Source organism: Phragmites australis, chromosome 5 (assembly GCF_958298935.1).
Source record: "Phragmites australis chromosome 5, lpPhrAust1.1, whole genome shotgun sequence".
Classification (NCBI taxonomy): Eukaryota; Viridiplantae; Streptophyta; class Magnoliopsida; order Poales; family Poaceae; genus Phragmites; species Phragmites australis.
This window is the reverse complement of record NC_084925.1, coordinates 3,671,909-3,695,717: the sequence shown is the minus strand read 5'-3', so window position 1 is coordinate 3,695,717 and position 23,809 is coordinate 3,671,909. Positions and strand designations below refer to the sequence as shown.

The 23,809-nt window shown below is 39.2% G+C and overlaps 2 protein-coding genes and 1 long non-coding RNA gene across 4 annotated transcripts; 1 reads left to right on the top strand and 2 right to left on the bottom strand.

Annotated features, from left to right (window-relative positions):
• Positions 1–794: 794 nt before the first annotated feature.
• Positions 795–3,593, bottom strand: LOC133918461 (bZIP transcription factor RISBZ4-like). Its single transcript, XM_062362345.1, has 6 exons — positions 3,200–3,593; positions 2,503–2,605; positions 1,995–2,151; positions 1,745–1,820; positions 1,465–1,590; positions 795–1,344 (listed from the first exon to the last, which is right to left on the bottom strand). The coding sequence occupies exons 1-6, from the start codon at positions 3,338–3,340 to the stop codon at positions 1,048–1,050; spliced, it is 900 nt and encodes a 299-aa protein (XP_062218329.1). The 5' UTR covers positions 3,341–3,593; the 3' UTR covers positions 795–1,047.
• Positions 3,594–17,679: 14,086 nt separating this feature from the next.
• Positions 17,680–23,572, top strand: LOC133918460 (uncharacterized). Its single transcript, XR_009909766.1, has 3 exons — positions 17,680–17,988; positions 22,781–23,319; positions 23,488–23,572. It is a non-coding gene; the product is annotated as an uncharacterized LOC133918460 (long non-coding RNA).
• LOC133918459 (cation transporter HKT1;3-like) lies at positions 18,553–20,749 on the bottom strand. 2 transcript variants are annotated; one of them, XM_062362344.1, is made up of 4 exons: positions 20,031–20,749; positions 19,430–19,949; positions 19,092–19,310; positions 18,553–19,003 (listed from the first exon to the last, which is right to left on the bottom strand). In XM_062362344.1, the coding sequence occupies exons 1-4, from the start codon at positions 20,608–20,610 to the stop codon at positions 18,805–18,807; spliced, it is 1,518 nt and encodes a 505-aa protein (XP_062218328.1). In that variant the 5' UTR covers positions 20,611–20,749; the 3' UTR covers positions 18,553–18,804. The 2 variants fall into 2 exon arrangements, with proteins under 2 accessions (XP_062218328.1, XP_062218327.1); XM_062362343.1 differs by having other exon boundaries at positions 19,430–20,748.
• Positions 23,573–23,809: the final 237 nt, after the last annotated feature.

Genomic DNA, 23,809 nt, shown 5'->3' with positions numbered 1-23,809 from the left:
TATGTCACTTAATCTTGTTTTTATTCTTCTTTTTTCCAAATAGTTTTGCCATGTATTAACTCGGTCATGTTGCTTTATCAGTTATCACCATTAAACGTCTAGGTGAGCTAACACGTGCTGCCGCCAGGGTCTGTGCTATATGTCACTTAATCTTGTTTTTATTCTTCTTTTTTTTCAAATGGTTTTACCATGTATTGACTCAATCATATTGTTTCATCATCATTCGACATCTAGTTGAGCTAACACGGATTGCCACTATGGTCTGTGCTGCCACATCTTCGTGAGGTGGATAATGAACTGGACCAAATCAGCCATATCAGCATACCCACCACATAGGCAAAACCATCCTCCAAAACCGGCTAGTATGTTATTTGAGTGATATTATAAAGTTTAGGTTAAAAATATATAATTTATAGTTCATGATGAAATTTGAGTAATATTGTAAAGTTCAGTGTGAAATATATCTGATTTTATAGTTTATAGTAAAATTTGAAGATCAGATCAAAATTCAAAGGGTGATCTTTAGTTTTCCCTTCACAATTACTTGAAGCAATCAGAGCCTGCTTCAGCCATCAAACAACAATGTAAATACTGCAAACAAATTAGTCAAGCTCTGTGCTCCTATTCATTGATGACAGTTTTTACTGATATGAAATGTTCAGAATAGGATGCTAGATAACTGTGGTCACTCACCATAGATGTGCCCCTGGTTGTTAGATGAATCAGAAGACAAGATTAGCAGTCAGAAGTTCAGAACACCTAATGCTATCAGATTAGAAGAGAGCATATTGTGATGATATAAAACCACAGCACCAATGATGCTTTGGAGTTTAGTCTCTTAGCATATAGGAGCATATATGTAGCTAGTCAATTGTATTACAGAACTAGGCAATATACCGAGACGAGGACTCTGAAAAACTCAAGTCCGTTCAGTTCACCACTTCAGCTAAACTCAGCAGCAGCTCACATAAGTTTGCAGCTCCGTAGCTATAATCTATGCATAGAAGAGTAGCTGCCAGTGCCGGTGCCACGCACGATTCAGCTTCTTCACTTGGACAAACCGCCGTGGGAGTGGGAGTCCAACCCCCAGACGTTGACGCCGGAGCCGCCGCAGCTGGTGACCTCGCTGGCCATCCGGTTCTCCATGCTCTGCAACGGCGAGTTCTGGACCTGCTCCGTCGGGGACAGCCCCGAGAAGCACCCGTCGTCGCCGGGGAAGTCCAGGCCGGCGAGCACGTCGAGGCCACGGCACGCCTGCCGCGGGTTCAGCACCGGCGAGATCCCTAGGCTGCCCAACCCGCACGACTGCGCGCGGAGCGCTACCATGTTCTCTGCCATCTTCACCTGCACGGCGGCGACGTACGGATCGGTTTCAGAATTCAGAGCACAGGAATGGGATCGGTCACCACGGTTCTGTGATGAACAATCAAGCACTGGAATGAGAGAGGTGATCGAGATGGTCACCTTGACCCTGAGGGCCTCGACATCCGATTTCAAGATCCTGTTGTCCGTGACAGCGGTCGTGAATTGCTGGCTGGAGTCTGTCAGCTGCTTGAAGAGTGACGCATTTTCGCCCTGGAGCTGCTCAACCTGTTTCCAAGGACATAGCTTGTAAGTCAGAATGAACTCAAGGAACCACCACCAATTGTGCTGGGTTTTCAGTTCAGATTAGCGTATAAGCTTGCTCACCATTTGCAACAACATTATGAAAAACCAACACAATTGTATACATTGTACTGTTTACCTGTGTCTCGAGGTCAGTTAAGTGCGCTTGCTTCCTCTTCCTCGACCGTCGAGCAGACTCACGATTGGACACCATGCTGTGATTTGAGGCAATCAATTTGGGTTATCCTAGTCTCCTATATAAGCTTTTTCTTCAACATTCATTGCAGGAAAAAAAATCAATTGTATGTTCTGCTTGTAGATATGATTACAGAATGCAAATAATGAATAACAAAAGGATGGAGATAACAGTGTTCATGTTCTTGGTATACCGTCTCATTCTCTTCACGTCCAGTGGGTTTTTGCTCTGCTCGCATGGACCGCCCTCGGTATCGAACAATGATTCGCTGTCAGAATCTGAACCACTTGAGCCCAGAGTTTGACTCTCTTTCAGATTTAGGTTGGTCGCTGATATTGGACTTGCTGCCGCTGCCAATAATTGAAATGGGGTGTGAGCTGGAATAGTGAAAGAACTTATTATTGTGTCCTATAATTATTTAAGTCCGATTTCTCTGTTGCAACATTGCTACTTGTCACTGGCCTATCACCAAAATCTCCAATTGTTCAAAACCTTTCTTTTTAACTAGTCAATCGTCCAAGATCTAAGTTATAGCAAATGATCTGAAGAGACAAGTAGGCACTAAAAGTTAGGTGCTTCATCATGCAGTCTAGCAGAAAAGGCATTGCATACAGTTCTGAATCATTTTCTTGCTTTGCACTACTGGTAGCAGTCTTACGAACTGACGGAAAATGTGGAAGAGGAAGTGTTTGAGGCAGTACCACAGATTGATGACTGCGACTCGATTGTCGTGGAGACTGCAGGATGCCTCACGTTGTGGTTATGGGACCATAGGTGGTTGGGAATGCTTCCATTGAAGGTGTTCTGCTCGGACAAAACAAAAGGCAAACTTAGTGGAGTCATCATCATACACGCTAACACGCATGTCAATGTGTACCACAATCCGAAGTGCACTCTATGTTGCTATTTTGCGTTCTTCGAAACCTAGAGATTCAGGTGCTTTAAGCTATAGTGGATTCCATACTAAAGAGGCACGCAAAATTCAGAATAAAATACTTAGTTCTTACAGTCTTGTCATGGGAATTATGTTTAGCATCCTGCTTTTCTTTCACTGTCCATAGAATGATAGAATCCAATAACTACTTTGTATCAAAGTATTGAAATCTTTAAGGATGTTAAGCATGTTGTTACCAAAAGGAAATTAACTAGGCAGAGATCAGCTAGGATCAACGAAAAAAGGGGCTGCACAAAATTGGCGGCAAGAGATGTGCCAATGAAAATTCACCTGAAACAACTTCTCTGATTCACATGCAACAAGAGATAAAAGTCAAGTACTATAAAGTATGCATAAACGAATTCTGCAGCACCAACTTATAATCACTAGATCACTGAAATTTAAACACGTCCGATGCCTTGACTCAATTCACACAACGTCAGTCTCCTCTGCTTTCTACTCACCGAGTCCGCGAAGCTGAAGCAAGAGAGGTCGCCCCCTCCGGCGGGGAACACACCCTCAGCGCCGAACGGCACCTGCGCGGCGGCGCCCTCCGGGCCGCTGATGAAGGCCTCCAGCTCCAGCTCCGACGCGCACTTCTTCATCTGCCACCGCACCGCTCCCTCCCTGTCCCTCCGCACCTCTACTTCCTTGGCTGAGGCTCTGGTGCTCCCGTGCGCGGCGTCGGCGTCGACCAAGGCTTTTAGAGACGGGCGCCCCAGTGCAGCAGAGCACCGGAAAAGAAAGGTCTTTTTGGTGATCGGAAGCGAAAGTAGCGGAAGGAGGAAGGAAAGGTGGCTGGCCGCAAGGGAGTCCGGCGTGGAAAGCAAATTGCTCCATCTACCGGACCTGCTTCCGCAAGATATCTACGAATTTGCCACTCAGCAGTGCCCGTCGTGCCGCCTGTACGGCGGTAGTGCGATCCGTGCGGACACGGATCCTCTGCATTAATGATGATTAATACAGAGGATTACTATTTTACACAGTAATATGAGTCTGCTGCTACAGTTCTCTGCATTAATTTATTACTGTTTACTGCGGATTACTGTACCCACAGTGTGCTATTGTGCTGTAGCGCGAATCTGTACTTTAGCACCAGGTACTGTAGCGATTGATCCGGTTCATCCATCTCCAAATCAAGGGCTGTGGAGTACTCCTAATGCCGAACATTGTAGCTCTCTGCAGTTGCCAGTAGCCACTGCAGAGGATCCGTGTCCGATCCGTGCTGGTTGTGTAGGAGAGAGGAGGTGCGAGGCACGGCCGTCGCTGTACGTAGGCCTGTGGCGACGACACAGAGCCAGAAATCACAGGCATCTCGATAGTCGATACCGAGCAAAACACATGTAATTGATGTAACAATCAAAACATATACTCCTTTCGATGCTAAATATACAATATTTTCAATAAAATTTAGTTAAAATTTTAACCACCAATAATTTTTAAAATATTTAGTTTTAAACATAAAAAATATATATGTAGATTTATCTCTAAAAATATTTCAGAATATTATAAATTTATTTGATTAAATGAATATATTCTATTTAAAAATATTATCGAAGACCGTGCTACATTCAAAACCATAAGTACCCTTGATGGGATGGATATTAAGAAACATTAAGCCAATGAAAGTAAAATAGAAACTCTGAGTTCAATACGAACTTTCTTTTCATCCATTTTCGTTGTCAAGTAAATGTTTAATAGCTATGTAACTACAGTAATGAACAATTACAAAATATAGCACAAGATCTTGTATTCAGAACTTGGATTAGATTCAGGGTCTACCGCTACAGAGGCTTTAGACTTTAGAGGAAGGGGCAACAATGGATCATCTGTGGTGATAATTGGTATTGGCTTCAATTATGGGAAATAGAGGGGGATGGTGACGGTATTAGAGAGAGAGAGAGTAATGTAGGCAAGAGGGAATAGAGAGATGATGGCAACAGGATGAGCGAACAACATGAATGTGGTTTGTTGGGCAAGGAAAGTGGTAGAGATACGCTGAGGAGGAAAAAAGTTACTAGAGCTGAGAAAGAAGGAGAGGAGGAAGATGAATTCGTATTCACCAGTCACTTATTGGGTAAGCGCTCAAATTCGTGAAATAAAGAAATGGAAAGTTACATTAAAGGAGAAGTGTCTCTAACATTGAAAGGGAATGCATAGCAAATGCTTTGGTTTCTACTTAGGTGGAGAAAAAAACCATTCCAAATATTTTATTTCTTTATATAACCAAATTGCCATTAAGCAAATGAGGAAAGTAGTTTTTTTTTAATTTGTCCTAGGTTTACTGCTAAAAGTAGGGTGAGTTGTTTGGATTTTCGAACAGATAAAATCAAAAACTACATAGTGAATTAAGCATGTGAAATATGTTAGTGGTATTATGGAAAATAAAGCTATCAACCGCAACAGATAAGGATGCAAGTACAGCTGACTAGATTAACCCACACACAAAAAAGCGCCCTAACAAGAACATAAATTGAGTGAAGTTGATTTTGAATCCCGTTTGCATCCTCTGTCAGTAGCAAGTAGAAGAGGGCATCATCTAAGCTACCATCAAACTCAGACTCAATGCCAATGAAATATTACTCATGTTCTATGCTGAGCGTGAGACACATAAGGCATCTTTAGAAGCATCAGTCCACGAAAGCAAAGATAAGGGGGCAATGTTGGGATAGTAAATTTCATTCATACCACCAAACCAAGAGTGATACTCGATAATACCATCAAAATCTTGCCCCTTCCATCCATGTCACTGCTCTTTCAAATTTGTTTCATCCATATCATCAACCGTCACCTCCCACGCAATCATCGTTTACTTGGTATGAGATCCCCCAATTCACATCTATTCCCTCCTGCCACTGCCCAAATCCAACCATTACCCTACTCTCCAGTCGTCGGCCCCCAAATCAGATAGCCTAACGCCATCCAAGGTCGCCAGCCACATGACGGGATCCTGGCCGTTGCAAAGGCCTTCGAGACTGTGACCCAATCGTCCAGATCAAGTTTGTCTCCTTTGGTTCTCCGTGTGCGTCGCTTTTCTGCACCATGTGTTCCCATATTCGCCTATGCCCCACATCATCTACTATTGTTAGTGCTGCTCCTGATCTAACGAAGACCATTCTCTAGAATAAGAATCAAAACTAAAGATGAAAATTGATGCAAGGTCAAAATCAGAAGAGGAAACCAGAATCAGAGTTGATGGATTGCAAGAGAGAAAGAGTGAATCCCTTGCCAGGAATCAAATCGAATCAACAAATGAAGGAAAATAGAGAAGAGAAACTAAGGGAAGGAAATGTAATCGAATTAGCAATTTTCCTCTAGATGTGATTCTACTCCGCCCAGCTCTGCTTTTGCATCCATGACAGTTTCTACTACCCCTCTTCTCACGACGTTCTTTTCCTCTCCTTGCCGTCACAGGGGCCGCCGAGCATCGCGCTCTGCCTTACGCTCAACCTCCGCGGTGTGTGTGGTTCCAGCAAAGTCCGACCGCGAGGGCTTCTATGTCGCGGAGCACCACCCTCATCACCTCAATGAAGATCGAGACGGGCCAGGAGGGTGTTTCAGGAAAATAAGAAAAAAGTAAATGACACAGTAAAAAAGAAGATGGCGATGGATGGTACGAATGAAACAGATTAAAAAATGTAGTGACATAGATGAGGGGGGTTTATGGTATTACTAGGTACCACCTTTGGATCGGTCGTCGGAGCTAAATCTACTCTTTACATGAACATGCATGTAAGGAATCGAATCTTACGGTATATCGTGGGCAGAAAAATTTCTACTATGTAGCCGTTACACAAATCAATTTATATAACTAACCAACCAAAACCCTATGTTAGGAGCTGTAAAAAATTTCAACAAAAAATGATAATGTAGAGTATGCTATAATCTAACATCTCGTAAAATTTGAGCTCAAACAATAAGGCCCCGTTTGGTAACGCTCCGTGGAGTGATTCCGCGCGGGAATCAGCTCCCGCGCTGCCAAACGCTCTGCTTGGGAGCGGATTTCGAACGGGAATCACTTCACGATTTGTATTGTAAGGTGGGAGCTGAAAAATCTAACTTCCACCTGATTCTCGGCTGATTCTCCTCGATTTCAACATAATATTCTTTCAGGAATCACTTCCACCACTAGCATATCAAACGATTTTACAAATAGAATTATTTTCATCACAAAATCACTTCCACCCTACTTTCACCACAAAATCAGAGCTCTACCAAACAGCCCCTAAATTGTACAGAGAGAAATAAAAAGATGAATTTTGTTTCTCCTTGTATAAGTTATTTTTGAGCTTAAAATTTGTAAGATGATAGATGGTAGCATAATTTATATTATTATATTTTATTAGAATTTTTACAACTTTTAATATAGTATTTTTATTGATTAATTACACAAATCAACGGTTACACTATAGAATTTCTCCGTGGACAGCAGGAGGACGCCGTTCCCAAAAGCACCTCGCGTGACCAGTCCTCCGAGGGCATTTTGGGCAACTTGCCACTCAAGTAATGGCAGCTGATTCGGATCCGCACCGACCTCTGCGGACGCAGCGGCGAACACGTGGGCATCGCCCTCCACCAACCGGATCTTTCCCACACCCGTTCCCAGGACATGTGGGGTCCCCCGCGTCAGTGGGCCACGACCAGTGGAGACGGGGCGGGGCTCGCCGTCGCGTAGCCGCCACCCACAGAAAGCGAGGTCCGCGTCAGCATACTGGGATCTTCCGCGGCGAGGCGGCACGCTGTCAAAGCTGCGGCCCACACGTTTCGCGATCCGAGTGGCCGTCGCCCCCGGGCGCTGGGAACAAGAGGCGCGTCGGGTGCCGTAGCGGTGGGCGCAGAGGATCCGGTGGGGAGGGGGAAAATTGCGGTTTTGCCCCTGGGACAGGAGGGGCGTCCGTGTCAGGTGACGCAGTTGGCCGAGTTGGCGGCGTTGTCCCTTTGCGCCACACCGAACCTCTCTTAGCTTGTTGGTTAAGTTTCTTGCCCTCCTAAGCTGCGTGTCAACGACTGTGCCGAGAAGACCGAAACCAACTCGACCACCACAAGCTCTGGTGCTCTGTAGCTCGCTTTGGTCCGGAACATTCCAGATTCTGCGAGCAAAGATGCTGTTTTTTACACGTGTACTTCTTACCATAAGCTTTTATCTAGAATCTTTTTTATCTGGGTTTAGCGACGTGCAGAAGCTTGATGAATCCAAACTGGGAGATGAATTTTTCGAGAGTAAATATGAGACGCGGGTACAATTTTGAACACTAAATGTATTTATGTATATATGTATTATTTTTATTTAATTTAGTAAAGTTTGAGCGTCTATTGCGAGTCTAAAAGATCCTTAAACAACTACGCTATGATCAATTTTAATTGATATGAGATGAATTAAAATGATAGTCAACAAGCATATGGCAATAAAAACCGACTTATTTGATGTTTTGAAAGACATACCATAATGAATGGTCAAGCTAGTTTCTAGATAACTCGGAGACTTAGACGAATTGTTTGGGCTGAGACTTAGGTCAATTGATTTTGATGGGTACCTAGCGTCCACTGAACAAATGATACGTAGTTAGTCAATTGATTTTGACTGGTACCTATGTTAATTAAGCAAACAATAGGTAGTCATGTTTGTTCATGCTAGCAGGCCATATCGATATGTCGTTCGTTGACCAGATGACATATCCTTAGTCTAGATTTGCTATTTTTATTTAAAAAATATAAAAATAAAAAGAGAGCGGTTAACGCCTGAACGTGCATCCAAATGTGCGTCCCCCGCACACCCCTCATTAGGAAAAAGCCTGATTAAGAGCCTTCCTAATCAGGCCATCTACCCAGAGTAGCAACCCGTGCGAAAGCACAATGACGCCCGCGCGTGAAGTGCGCTAATCAACACAGGTCACAGGCCCACCACAACTCCCAACACCGCACGTCTCCCAACCTCACATGCCACCTCCTGGAGCAAGACACAGAGGTGACTCTGATTTCGAGATCGCCATTGCTGCACACTAGGAAGAAGCAAAAATTCTTCACTACGAAGAAAAAATAGGTATGCATTTAGAACCTTCCTCCGCCCCTTTTGCCCATCTGATCTTCCTTTTTTTTCTGGAAAAAAGAGCTCATAATGTTGATAAATTGTAGATCTGAACATAAATTTACTAAAAGAATGCATATATGAAAATAGATAGAAAAATTACCTATATAAGAACGTCTATACCAATTTGGATATAGTAAGATGTTGCTAGTTTTGATCCCTAGTGCTATGAATCATATATCAATATAAAATCTACTTCTATATCAACACATCACATTAATACTGTAGATCTACTTTTCATCTCTTTATCAAGGTAATTTGTCCCAATTCATATGCATGATAGATTAACATGAAAGTTTTCATAACACATAAATCTGGGCACAAGTTCAAAAAGCCGCCTCACAAATTTCTGACCATTATATCTACACATATTCACATACCTAACCTCTACTTCACATAGCATTATAGTGTGAACTACATGATAAAGCAAATGCACAAATCACGTAATAGAGTTTGAACTACAAAAATGCAAATATAACCAAATAAGGTGAGAAAAATTATGCATCCATATCGTTGTGAATCTGCACAATTTTCTTGATCCCAAATGAGTAGATTCTTCTTCTGTTGCAGAATGCATATACAACAAGCATTGCAGTGACCATTTGAGTACTTGCATTGCAAACAAAGAAAAAGAAAGGTGTTTGAGCAATTAACTTTGCAATCTACCTATTTATTTACTTTCTACTATATATTTGACAGAAATGCTTATTAGTTCACAAAAATATGCTTCTCCAAATCACTTAAGTAGGCTAACTCGATCACCAAATTTGCTTGACAGTGAATGCAAGCAGTAGTAGAGAAGTTTCAAGTCTTGAAGTTGATTGTTTGTCCATTTTACTTCCTCTAGAGCAGTAGCCATAGGGGATAGATGAGCAGATGAAAGAAACAACCTATACTCCAATTTTAATAACCCGAACAATTACTAAATCAGGCTAATCTCTGTTAGTTTATACTTGTTAATTATTAAATTTTGATTCTCTAAATATTTAATTAGCATGTCTGAATAAGTAGATTTGCCTAACAGATACCATAAGTATGCATTCGTAGATAGCACAACAATATCTCTAAGTGAAAAGAGCACAACAGATCTGATTTAAACACTAGAATTACCTTATTGTCGGCTGTTGCTTTGCATGAAACACAAAGTGCTACCTATAAAAATAAAAAGGAATACAAAATTTAGTATTTCTGTAGCATATCGTTCCCACACAAATGCACAAATGTTAATAGTATGGCATGACTAACATAATTTTTTGTTAAAAAAACAAACATATGAGTGTGATAATGTTGTACATATGTCATTCAATTCTGTTTTTTTTTTCATATCCATGCATGAAAAAAAAGAAGCGATATAAGATGGATCTGAATAAACCACCCCATGATGTTGACTTTGACTTCATTTTGGAGCTAACGTAGATACGACTACAAACAATCCAACCTTTTACATTTAGGTGGATCCTGTTGAGCAGCGAGATGCTCCTAGCGTTTCATAGGTTAGGATGTCACTTGAAAAGACATACTTAGAAGAAATTCAGCAAGTTGTTCATACCACATAATTGGTTGGTGGTCAAACTGGTACAGAAGGTCTTTTTTCAGAAGCTACTGAGGCAAAAGTGTGTCTGCATCTTATGTGCTACACAATGAAATTACATTCAACATTCTATTAGAAGTAAAAGAGTGCTACAATTCATATGCTAAAAGAATTGGCTTCTCAATCAAGACAACCACATCACCCATATCAACATTTACCGAAGAGGTAGAAATGTTCAGTTTGTTTGCAACAAAGAAGGTAAAGGGAAGATAAGTAAATCTGGAGAACAAATTGATGAGCTTATAGATGATTCTGATGATGATTCTAATTCTGATCAAGAGGAGGGTGCTGAGAAGCCAGGAGCAGAAGAAGAAGACATGAAGCATAACAAAAGGAGTGCTGGTAGCAAAAAAAGAAGAGGGAAAAAAATGAAGTATATGCAATGCAAAACAAAAATGATTGTGAAGCTCATTGGTGATAGGTGGGATGTGATTTATTTCATATCCGAGCACAATTATGCACTTATTACTAAGCCTTCGCTGACAAAATTCCTTAGGTCACATAAAGAAATTTCTAAAGAAAAGAAAGCCTTTATCTCTTTGTTGCATGGTTGCAACTTAAAAACAGGGCGCATTATACAGCTAATGTCCTGAATTCTATGGCTCTAGGTAACTAGTACAATATGAAGATAAAGATGTCCACCACTTCCGCTCAACACTCCATACAACTGAAAAGTATAAAGATATGCAAGAAACATTAGAATATTTTGAATAATTGAAGCAACATGACCCATATTTTTTTTTTCAGAAGTTTAAATTGGATGATGATTACAGGCCTCAGAACCTATTCTGGATAGATGATGTGGCAAGGAAGGCGTATAAAGCATATCATGACTATCTATCTTTTGATATAACATATATGACAAATATGTATGATATACCCTTTGTACCCTTCATTGAAATAAACAGATATGGTCAATTGTTCTAGCTAGGTTATGCGTTCCTAAGAGATGAAAAGACACCAAGCTTTGTTTAGCTTTTCTGAACATTCTTGAAAGCAATGAAAGGGAAAGTTCCGCTAAATATTATTATTGATCAAGATGGTGCTATGAGAAGTGCAATTAAACATGTGTTCCCACTTGCAAATCACAGGAACTGCCGATGGCACATAATGAGGGCCTATTTGACATAGCTCTAGCTCCGAGATCCATGCTGGATCTAGAATTTGTATGACAAAATAAAGTGGCTTAAATTTTTATTTTTAGTCCAAAATAAAAATTAGATAGATCAACTAAATAACCTTAATCCACTCGCAACTCCATATCCAAGATTTTTTGGAACTAGGTTTAACCAGCTCCAAAAAATCTTAGATCTAGAGCTGTGCCAAACAAGGCCTGAACAAAACAACTGGAACTGTAGGTCCGTTACTTAAGGAAGATAAAGTATTAGAGGATTACTTCAAGGATTGTATAAACTATAGTGTCATGTCGGAAGAGTTTGAGACAAAGTGGCATGCTATGGTTCAAAAGCATGGCTTGGAGGACAACAAGCATTTTAGGCATTTATATAGCATTCGACAAAGTTTTGTGCTAGAGTAGTATATGCATTGCTTCTTCCCGTTCCTCCAATCCACCCAAAGAAGTGAAGGTTTTAATGTGGTGTTGAAGCTGTATGTCATCCCAAACTTATCAATACTGGATTTTGTTAAGCAATACCAGAAGATTCAAGGTAAGTGCCTTGTTGCTCAAGATGGGAAGGACTTCAGAACCAATGATAAGACTTAAAACACATGGTCGAAGAACCCTATTAAGAATCATGCCTCAATCGTGTACACGAAGAACATATTCTACATATTCTCAAAAGAATTTGAAAAGACCGAAGAGTATTTGGTGCAACCTATAGGTGACTACTAGTTTAGGCTTGTGCTGAATGATAAGTTTGTTGATGGCTATGGCACTAAGTCATATGATGTGACAACAATTGAATAAGAAGAAAGCTACTATTGCGAGTGCAGCAAGTTTGATAGGGATGACATAATTTGCTATCACATCATCAAGGTTATGAGCAGATTTGGTGTCAAGAAGGTGTCTGACCGGTACATATTGGCAAGGTGGAAGCAGCAAGAAATGCCTATTGGCACAAATGCTAATGCAAATCTTCAAGCTGACATTGGGACTAGTGGTATGCCTTTACAGAACCAAAAGACAATAAGATTGAGCAATCTTGCCTCCACGCTCACAAAGTTTGCTCACGAGGGTTCAATTTTAGAAGATGATTATGAAATTGGTATAAAGCACATTGGAATGATCTAATCTGAACTTGAAGATCTAAAGAAGAAAAAGAAAAAAAGGACACAATGGAATGAGACATGAGCTAATACTGCAGCTAGTGCACACAATAATCCCATCACTCTTGATGCTCACATATTACTACAGCTTCTATAGCTTTAGCTACTGCAACTTCAGTTGTTACACATACTACCGTTATTTCTAGTCCTACTGGACTTGAGACTATTGATATAAATCTACATGATGCTTCTATTCCTAGTACTTCAAAAAAAGTAAAGAATCCTCCAAGATTAGTTGTCAAAGGGCAAAAAAAAAGTCAAAAATGATATTAAATGGAATGAATGCACAACTAAAAAGGAGAAACCAGTGCAGTATTTGCCACTCTAATAAGCACATAGCCCCCAAGTATCTGAATAAAATAGAAAAAAGAATTCCAAATGCAGAATTGCAACTATTCACATATTAGATATATAGAGATATAAACATCATAATGTTAGTTTAATTTATTTATGTAATGAACAATGAGGTGGTTTATTGAACCAAGTGCTTGATGCAGTTTACTTCATATTTGAATATCAGGTTACTTCCCTGTTTTTGAAAATATGCTTCTACATACTATTGCATTTTGCTTCTACCTTTTACAAATATGATTCTCTTATATATGGAAGAACATCTAAGATCTCATCGTTATTAATCACCAAGCAAAATGCAACAACATATACTAGACAACATAAATTTTACTTCTTATTCATTGCATATATACTTATGCAGAGATATAAACATCATAATGTTAATTCAATTTATTTATGTAATGAACAATGAGGTGATTTATTGAACCAAGTGCTTGATGCAGTTTACTTCATACTTGAATATCAGTTGCTTCTTTATTTTTGAAAATATGCTTCTACATACTATTACATTTTGCTTATAACTTTTGCAAATATGCTTCTCTTACATATGACAGAACATCCAAAATCTCATCATCATTAATCAACAAGCAAAATGCAACAACATATACTAGACAAGATAAAATTTGCTTCTTATTCATTGCATATATGCTTATGAATAACATATATCAGTTAAGCTACTTAAACTTCAAATGAACAATAGATATCAATTAAGCTACCAATATCAGTTCGTACTACTTTGATTTTCAGATAATACTGCCACAATGCTAGTAGCTACCATGAAATACTATCATAATAGAAAGTCTACAAACAATATTTTACAAACCTGAGATGATAGACTTGATTTGACATTTGATGCAATAAATCTCTCAATATCTCCCATCGATCTAAGTAATGATTTCTGAACAATAGAGTGATCCCATTGCTTAATCTTAAACAAAAATAGTGAACAAGAACAAAAATCGGTGTCCCTATTGAATAAAAAAAAAACCTCAAACTATTGTTAAACTTGATTTGCAAAACAATGTAAATGTAGAAAAAAGATCATATACTTTTAGTTTCCCGAATGTACCGTCTATATTAGTATCAAGTTTAATAATCTTATCAATCAGTGCCCTTTTTCAAGCTACAACTCTTGGTAGACCATCAAGAATTCAAACATTTGGAACATCCAATGAGTCGAGATACAATACATGTACAGATAAATAAAAAAACAAACATTCATTAACAAAATGTGATTAGCAAAAAAGAAGAAAAATATATTAAATGGCAATGCTTATACAATTAAGACATGCTTACCAAAAGAAAAAAGAGGCAACCATTGACAGAATTCCTAGTCTACATTTCATGTATATAAGTTTTCAACAAATCAACCACAAACTGACACCAATTGAGCTCCTTGATTTTTGATAAATCGCACAATGCAGGATAACATTTTGAGCTGATGAACAGACAAGTGGTTGGGCACAAGAGTGTGGACACAACAAGAATAAGCTAAGTTGATCTGAGGTGCCACCTCATCATCAATTTGGTATTCCTCATGAATGAAATTGATGGCTTCAACGTCAAAGTCATAGATCACCTTATTCCCTTCCCTTGGCAAGCCTAAAATCTTTTGAAATGTTTTTGCTGCAATATTTACCCTCCCTCTCTCAGATATCACAAGTTCACTTATTTTAGGTTAGAAATTCCTTATCACTCACTTGGTGAGATCAACATGCAACATACCGGTTCCGATATTAAGCAACCCACCAAACCCAACGCCTTCTATCATGTTTCGCTGTTCAGGTGATATAGTTTTGTACAATCTAACAAGTCTTGCTGGTGAAGCTCTATTTCTGTCACTCTGAATTAAAATAAATGAGAGTAAAGAATAAATTAAAATATATGGTTTAGTTACTAAACTGCATAATCAGTGTGTACATAATTAGTGTGCATGCATAAACCAAATGAGTAAAAAAACTACATAATCAGTGTGCATGCATCACTACTTGATAAGTAAAGTTGCATAATGGATGAATAAAAATTGTATAATGATTATGAAAGAATTGCTTCCAAATTTCATAGAGTTTGCTTTCGTATTTTCAGAAAAATGCATCCTGAGCACTATATTCATAACTACTTTTACTAGCTTTATCCCTACTGCTCGCCAAAAAAGAATAGAGCAGCTACTCACCTAGCCTATGTTTTGGATAACAAGAATGCACAAATGAGTTATCAGAAGAAAAAAAGTGCTCTATCCCTACTGCATCCCTACTACATATGCACAAATGCACAAGGCATGCATATATTTCCTTACATAGTTAGATGGGTTAGTGATGCTATGTTTTGGGTAACAAGTAGGCCATGTCTCAGTCCTCCTCTTGGATCAGCTACTGATCATCACCTTGGTAAGCTATTGCCTCACCAACTTGGAAGGAAATTAGCTAATAAGTTTTGGTTTAAGTTGAAAATTCCTAGTGAAAGATTTTGTTAGTTCTAAAATGATCAACAAGGGTGCATATGGGTCACTCAAATGAACAATCAAACACCAAAGGAGGATGAAACCCGTATCAAATGCTGATTTACTGATCACAAGACACATATGTGACAATATAGAACTGGTTCAAAACCATGATGTAATTTTGTTCATCAATTATTGCATTTATGTGTGCTGATATATCTATCTTTAAAAAGTGTACACACTAAAAACCAAGTAATTAAGATTCAAGAAATAACACGGGACAACCCCACTAGTCTCCTCAGATCAGAAAAAATGTATGCATAGAGTATTCTGACAAGAACTCCTTATATCAGGAACTCTTACAAAAGAGCGGAGCATTCTGAATACTGAAACTGAACATTACTCAAGACAAACAGTAGACTCATAGAGTATTTTCTAAAAAAATGTATGCATGACTCGTGCTCTCTGAAATGAGGGAAACTTGTAATCCTAGTATCCTACTCGGGTGAAACATTTCCAAACACAAGCAGTACTTTTTGCTACATTTAGGTTTTTGTAATGCTGAACTAACTACAAGATATAGCTCTAAATTACCATAGATCATCAGTCTGTATTTATATTTGTATTGTATAATCTGCATTGCATGATGCAATAGAAAGGTGACAATAGCACCAAATTTTCAACTTTTCATTATTGTATTCCTAGAAGAAATAAAAAAATTTCTAACAACCGAAGAGAAAACAAGTGCTAAACTTAGATCATGTAGATTGTGTGCCTCAAATTAATTATCATAACAAATCAACATTCATAATTAAAATTCAGACCATTTAATCCATATCAAAACTAGCTTGCTCGTCAACTAACTTTTATTACCCCTATTATGAAGAAACTGTATGTTCAGCCCAACAAAAACAAATCAAGCAAAGAAAAGATATGTCCAATACCCAAAACTCGAATACTTGATATGTCAAATGTCCAATGCCTAATAGTTGGTTAGAAAATTTTGCCTAAGAATAAACTGGTATGGAAAACTTTTTCGATAACTGCAGTAATACTACTATTTACGCTTGCAAAAAAAGTGTATCCATAACACGAAGCTTGTCTATTGATAAATGCAGTAATTCTACTGTTTACAACATCTTCTAATCAATATATTGATTTTCTTTAGAAATTTCACAGCTAGCAACTGCAGAAGCTCCAATATGGCAGATGATGCATGGCATCTAGAACAAAACCAGTAACAAAAAAAGGGACATGAAATGGAAATAAGCAAGAACAAATAACAAAACTAGCCACGATAGGCATGTTACATACCTAAATCGGCTGCTCGATGAACATGAAACTTGCTCAATTCGATCGATAGATGCAAGGTATGTCCGTTATCAGAGCTAAATTAGAAACCCCCATCTATCAGAGCAAGGCACGTCGCTTGAATTTCAGCCTCCAACTGGAACACCAACTTAAATATACTGAAAATCGATTTAGGGATAAAATCACCCACGAGCCAAAACAGAGAGCTAGATATAGAGAAACCTGATAGAGGTGGCTGGTGAAATGAACCGGCTCGCCTTCTTGCGCGAAGATCCACTTGCTTCCACTCCGATGAAAATCAAAAGCACACCCAACATTCAAAATCCTCCCAAAAAAAATCCAAAATCCGATTTCGAGTGAGGAGTACGAAATTGACTAGAATCACAATGTGCGATCTCACCTTCCAGTGTGCCCTTCCCCCACTCTCGATTTCGACTTCTACTAGATCAAACACAAAAAATAGACCCCTATTAAATTGATTTGGGGGGAGGAAAGCAGAATCGTCCACGAGTGAGAGAAAGCTAGAGAGAGAAACAGATAGACGAACCTGATAGAGGTACGTGACGAATCGAACCGACTCGACTTCATACGTGAAGATCTGCTGCTTCCACTCCGCTGAAATTAAAGGCACAAACACTCAAAATCCCTAAAAAAAATTCCCACATTCAATTTTGAGTGGGGCACGAAATCGACTAGAATCATAGTGCACGATCTCACCTTTGTATGTACCCTTTTTCCGCTTCCGATTTCAACTTTTCCTACTAGATCAAACATAAGAAAACGAACCCTATTCATTTGATTTGAGGAAGCGAAAATCTCCCACGAGCGGGAGAGAGACAAATTTGGAGAGAGAAAGGAGAGTGATGAAATGAAAAGACGTGCCTACCAATGTTTGAGGAGAAGCATGCGTGCCGCAGAGTGGCGCGACGAGCGTCCGCTTCTTTACCAAATAAAAGAATCTCACCACTCGTGAGTCGTGACTATTGTGGAGAAGGCGAGTTGGCCTGAGAAAAACCAAGCAGCCAATCCAGTAATCCACTTTCCACTCCGAAAAAGAAATGAGAAAAAAAAGGTTCCGCTTGTGGGCGCGGCGGCGACTCGCCGGCGATCGCCCGTCGTCTCCCCCTCCTCCGGGCTCCGTCATTCGTTTCTGCCGCTGCATGCTTCGTCCGTGTCCGCTCTTCCGCAGGTGCCTTTCTCCGCCGCATCCGCCTCGCGAAATATATATGCAAGTTCCGTGAACTCGCCTGTTTTTTTTTTTAATGCCCCGACCCATCCGATTATTAGACGGTTTATCATCTCGATTTGGTGCTTGCTCGAATCGGAAGAGGTTGCGTAGGTTTTTGCGCGGGAGCGCATTGTTCTAGTTCATCTTAGGAGTTAGGATTGATGTTCGCTAGTCAGTTAGGCTATTCACGCGCCCATTGATCTTGTAGTTGAACTGAGCCATTCCATCTCTCACGAGCCTTTGACAAGGGTCTGGCACTTACCAGTGCCCACTAGGCTTCCATTGCCTTCTGATTTTATTTTGGACTTTGAATTATGTTGTCTGAATGCAGGGTGGTAGATGTGCATCAGTCTTTTGGTGTACTGCATTTGTTGATGCTAGTACCGAGATCGACAAATTTGATGCCCTCGGCTGGCGTTGATATAGACAACCATTCGATACACATGATTTAAGCTACAACAACAAAGTTTAAATCATGTGTATCGAATGGTTATGGATCATGGAGATAGAATATCTTCATCGATATGTATCTGATGAACCCCTGCCGATGTGCGTCTATTATTTTGATATTATCGTATTCTATATTCACTTTGTACTACAGCATGACGGGGAAAATAGCATTTTGGGAGGCAAAGAGACAATGCTGACAAGCACCTGCCATCTTTGTTATGCACTTATGCTATGTTAGGGTCTTATATCTCATTAGCGACTTGCTGTGTATATCTGACTTACAACATATATGGGGTGGTGGAATTTTGGTTACATGCACGATCGATGCTATCTAAGCTTCCATGCTCTTCCTCCTTTCATATTGAATGTTTTAAGCCTCCCAAAAACCATGACAATGATCAGAATTACTTTCCCCTTGTCACTCCATTTTCCAACAAACCCATATGAAGCATCCTTGCAGTGTACGTCATGATTCAGTAGCCTCTTGCAACTGTAACTAACAGAAAAACCCACATTTCCATATGCGCTGCCACAAAATAGCCACAAGAACCAGAAGTTAGTAATGATAATCATGAGCACATCTTTTGAAGATTACAGTAATTTCAGAGACTTGCCTGACAACTTCAAACAATATGCTGAAAACATTGAAATTGAGTGGATCTGTGGTCATTGCTTCTCTCTCAGTAATGCAAATTAGCATTACAAAGATAGCCAAATAAGACAACTGGGAGAAGATCCAATTCTCCAATAGCCTTTTCCTTTTGCCTTTCATTTCTGCTTTGGAATGGTGCTCATCATCTTTAGGTAAAAATGAAGTGTAACCAGGGAGATACCTGCAACAGGTTGGTGCAAATATGCAATAAAAATGCAGCTTAATAATATTTTGATGTCTGTGAATGATATAACACGATTGTATTATCATATCTCTCAATAGGTTAGTGAGGGAACTTACATCATTATAGTGTATAGGACTAGGATTACTGAAGGGAGGCTTGACAGATCAACAATGGATTCGCCAGCATGCCTTGCATTGGTTGACATGAAGAAAGCACCTACTATCTTTTGATAGCTGTTCATTTCCTGCAAAGCCTCGGAGCTCCATTCCAAAGAGCAAAACAATATGGCTTGCGTAATGATGAAGGTGACAACAGTTAATATCAAATAAATACACTCCTTACTACTCATAAGATGCTTGCATCTGATGGCCTCCGGATGTTCAAGAATGAAATAATATTCTTCTTTTCCAGTAATCTTCTTGAGTGACCACACCACTAATCTCAAGCATGGGGCAAGTAATGTATTTCCTGCTAGTATCTGAGGAATAATTAGCAATAGCAGAATGGTGTTCTTTTGAAATATGACCATGTTTTCATTTACTGGAGTGAAGCCACAATTCCCAACTGAGGAGATGGCTGTAAATACAGAGAAAATGACAAACCCAATGCCCTTTCTATTCAGAACTCCTTGTGCATCTGGTACGAGTATAAGGTAAAGGTAAATAACTAAGGAGCTGCCAAAATTTGTCACTAGAAGATAAACCAACAGTGCATAACCTAAAGATTCAATTGCCTTGGGCTCAACTTGGTCTTTTTCTTGCAAGTGAAGTTCGGACAGTGGCACTGTAACTTTGGTGCCCTGGGTACTGTTGGGACCAGACTTTGTAGAATTACTAGATTCAATATCAACATAAGCTGAGTAGCTCCTTCTGTCGGCAGAACCTTTTGTATCAAATTTGGCCTGCGTGAAGTAAAGACCAAGCATTGAAGTGAATACCTCTCCACCAACCAGCATTAAAATAGTTAACAACCAGAGCTGAGTGCTTGAGAAATCCTCCATTTCGACAGTTGCCATGCTTGAGACAGTTGATGCAGATACAGAGGTAAATAATAAATCTAAGTCATTCAGGGTATTTGGCTTTTCTCGTGGCTTGAGGACCTTTAGAGCTGCATATCCAGCAAATGAAATCGAGGTGAAATAAATGGCCTGGGCAAAGAGTGGATTATTTTGACAGATGAACTGTAAGGAGTATTTCATGGACTGCTGTGCAGATTTGGAAAAAGAAAACAACTTGGTGGCTAAATATGTACAGAAGGTTCGGAGTTTTTTTAGGAATACTAAAAGACCATGAACCATCTTTTGAGTATTTGTGTGAAGTCAAGCTGAATGTTTTCAGGAGACTCTTGGCTTGCATAATGTACTGATGAGCTTGCATTTATACAGAGAAAAAAAATTCTCCCTTCAACAAGCACCTATGATGTGGGTCATGACGACTGAAGAATCGTGACTGCTTCACTGATTCTAGATAGCTTGTTGGAGTATATCATAAGTTAATGTGTTGAGGGATTTATTCTTTAATCCATTTGTGACAATATATGTACAGATTGAAAATCTTGCATGCTAGTACAATTATTCTTTTGTGCCCTCCAGTCTGCATTATGCTATTCATGAAATGTGCTTTCTTTCTTCTCCAGTTTCAAACCATATTCTTCATTTAAGCATCATACATATTTTCATCTTAATAACTATAACTATGTACTTACAAATTACAAGTACAAATCGGTTTTATGAAATATGGATATTTGATATGTCATCCCAATTAACTGCAGATATTCCTGGAGTTAGTTTTGCTTTTGGTGGTATACGGTATACTAAGTTACTAACAATGATTTCTGTCCGCTTATCAAAATTTATCTCTTTTTTCTTGAGGAACACAAAAGTTCCATGGACAATATACTTTTTTCGGGTAGAAGTGAACCATCCTAACTCTAAGATCCCCTTATGACCGGCTATATTGAACATATTTGTGTTGTGTATTGTTGCAGTTAATCTAAGCAAAGTTTTAGTGTTTCAGCAAATATTTGAGACTTCAATGGTTCAATGGCAACTGTTTTTCATATATGCTGTTATACCAGTGCTGTGCAACTATCAGTTGTGCCAACTTTGTTAAGTTATTGGTTGAGGTGGTTGATGTCTAGAAGTACCTTTGAACTAGATTCTTGAGACCACCAGATGAGAAGGTATGGCAATAACATTTATGCTATTTGTTGTGGGCAAATATATTTTTTTTTGGGAGGGGGGGGGGGGGTGATGAAAACCCCATGAAGATGAGGGTATTGGAAAAGTAATAGTTTTCCATTTGTCACGTGTTGGTTGCCCAAATTCAAGGATTTCACCAACTATTTAAATAAATAGAAAGTATTAGATCTTTGAGTTTCCTATTTACTTGCTATTTTCATTTTCTTCTAGACATACTTATTCTTTCATGTACTATACTGGATGTATGTATATACCTTATACTGTGGTATTAACAGCATGCACTTTTTTCTGGTGCATGTAATATCATGTATTTTCATTTCATATGGTTTCATGGACAATCATACATAGTCCACATGTTGGTAAGTAAGATAATGTGTACTTTGTTAGAACAAAAGACAAAGCATTCAGTGAAGCCAAATCAGTTCTTGATTTTCTGTGGACAAGACTGGCCAAGTAGATTTAATTCTTCTAGCTGATATGGAATAAATTCTTTGGAATGCTTTATGCAGATGCTGCACACTAGCATATATTTGTTATGAGGGCTAGTTTAGATATGCTAGTTTAATTGAATGTGTGGTTTTGCCTATCATTTCGTGTTGCATTCTGTCATGGGTGGGTATTACAGGTTCCTTGCAGCAGCGAAACACTTCTTTCAATATTTATAAAGTTGCATTCAATTTCTGGGATATGATGCTACCAATTGACCAATGAATTTGCTGAACATATTCAAGCAATAAGATCTCCATGCTCCAGCGTTTCAGACTCTAACCAAATGTTCCCTTCATGCAATGTGTCATCAATCTGAGCTACATTTCTCTAATTCATGTTAATAGAGACATAAAATTATTCCACATACTGTATTTTCTTAGTTTCCATGACTGTATACATTTGATATTATCTATTATCGTGCATGCCAAAAAGAAAAGATATTTGAGGCATCATTCTGCTGAAACAAAGTTTAAGTCACGATGATAGCTAAAAGGACTACTAGTCATCTCGAGCAGTTAGAATGCATTCTTTTCTTCTCATCAAATGGCCTAGCTTCTGTATTTTTCAATTAGACGCCCTTTCTATTTTGAACTTCCCCCCTGTGGATCAGCATTATAGAAATGCATATGTTAAAATAGTTGATTTCTGATATTTTGTAGATTAGTGAATATTAGGTGCCTTTAATGGGCTCTTCTTTAGAAAAAGAAGGCACTATTTACCTAGAATTTGTCGCTCTACCTGAGCTAACACGGTACACCACTTCTTCCAAATTACACAGTTACACAGTTACGCGAACTGCATCCTGTGAATAGACTGGGTTTCTCTCCACCCCGCCCCCATCTGCAACATTTGGGCTGCAAAATGTTCAAAGAAAATCAAAGTCTTCACTTGGCTCCTTTTCAAAGATAGGCTCAACATGAGGAACATCCTCAAACGGAAAAATCATCGGATTGAAGGCAACAATTATAATAGTGTTCTTTGCAATCTTTTTCATGTTGAGGAGATGGCTTTCCACCTATTCTTTGATTTCACCTTTAGCTCTGCCTGTTGGTCGGAGATTGGGATCTTCTGGAATCAGACAACAGACTTCTTCATGATAGAGCAGGTAACACAAGGTTTCCAGCAGCCTTTCTTCAGGGAAGTCTTTGCAATTGTAGCATGGGAAATCTGGAAGCTGAGAAATGCCAAAATATTTTAAAAAGAAAGGCCTTCACTTCAAAAATGGAAGAATAACTTCTGTGACTATGTGCACCTTCAGATGCATAGAATGAAAGGCAACGTGTATTCCCTTCTTTCCCTATGGATTAGCTCCTTTGTGTAGGTTTTCCCTCTCCCGCTTGCTCTCTGTTTTCTTGCTTTCCTTTTTCCCTCTTCCTGAGGTTTTGTACAACGCTTTTATTTCGTTTCAGTAATAAAAGTCTCTTGCAGTAGGGTATTTCCTTACTGGAATCTTTCAAAAAAAAAAAAAGGGACTGGGTTCTGTAGGAGAAAGGATGCCCTTATCTGCTCTTGCCATACTGCCAGATCTTGTGGTCCTTGATTCGTCCCTTAATAGAACATATTGAAAGTTGAGGTATGAAAGTACATAGGTGGCAATATGCCACCATGTGAATGTGTGGAGAAATCTGCACAGTGATGTTCTAATTTTTCATATCTCGGTGATGTATACCTTTCATGCTAGAATTATGCATTTACGCTGACCTGTCATGCAGACCCTCCTTTATGTTAAAATGGTATCAGAAACTTATCTTGCTACCTTCCAGTGCTAAGTCTTGGCCTCTGTGAAACTTTAAATTCTTCAACTTGG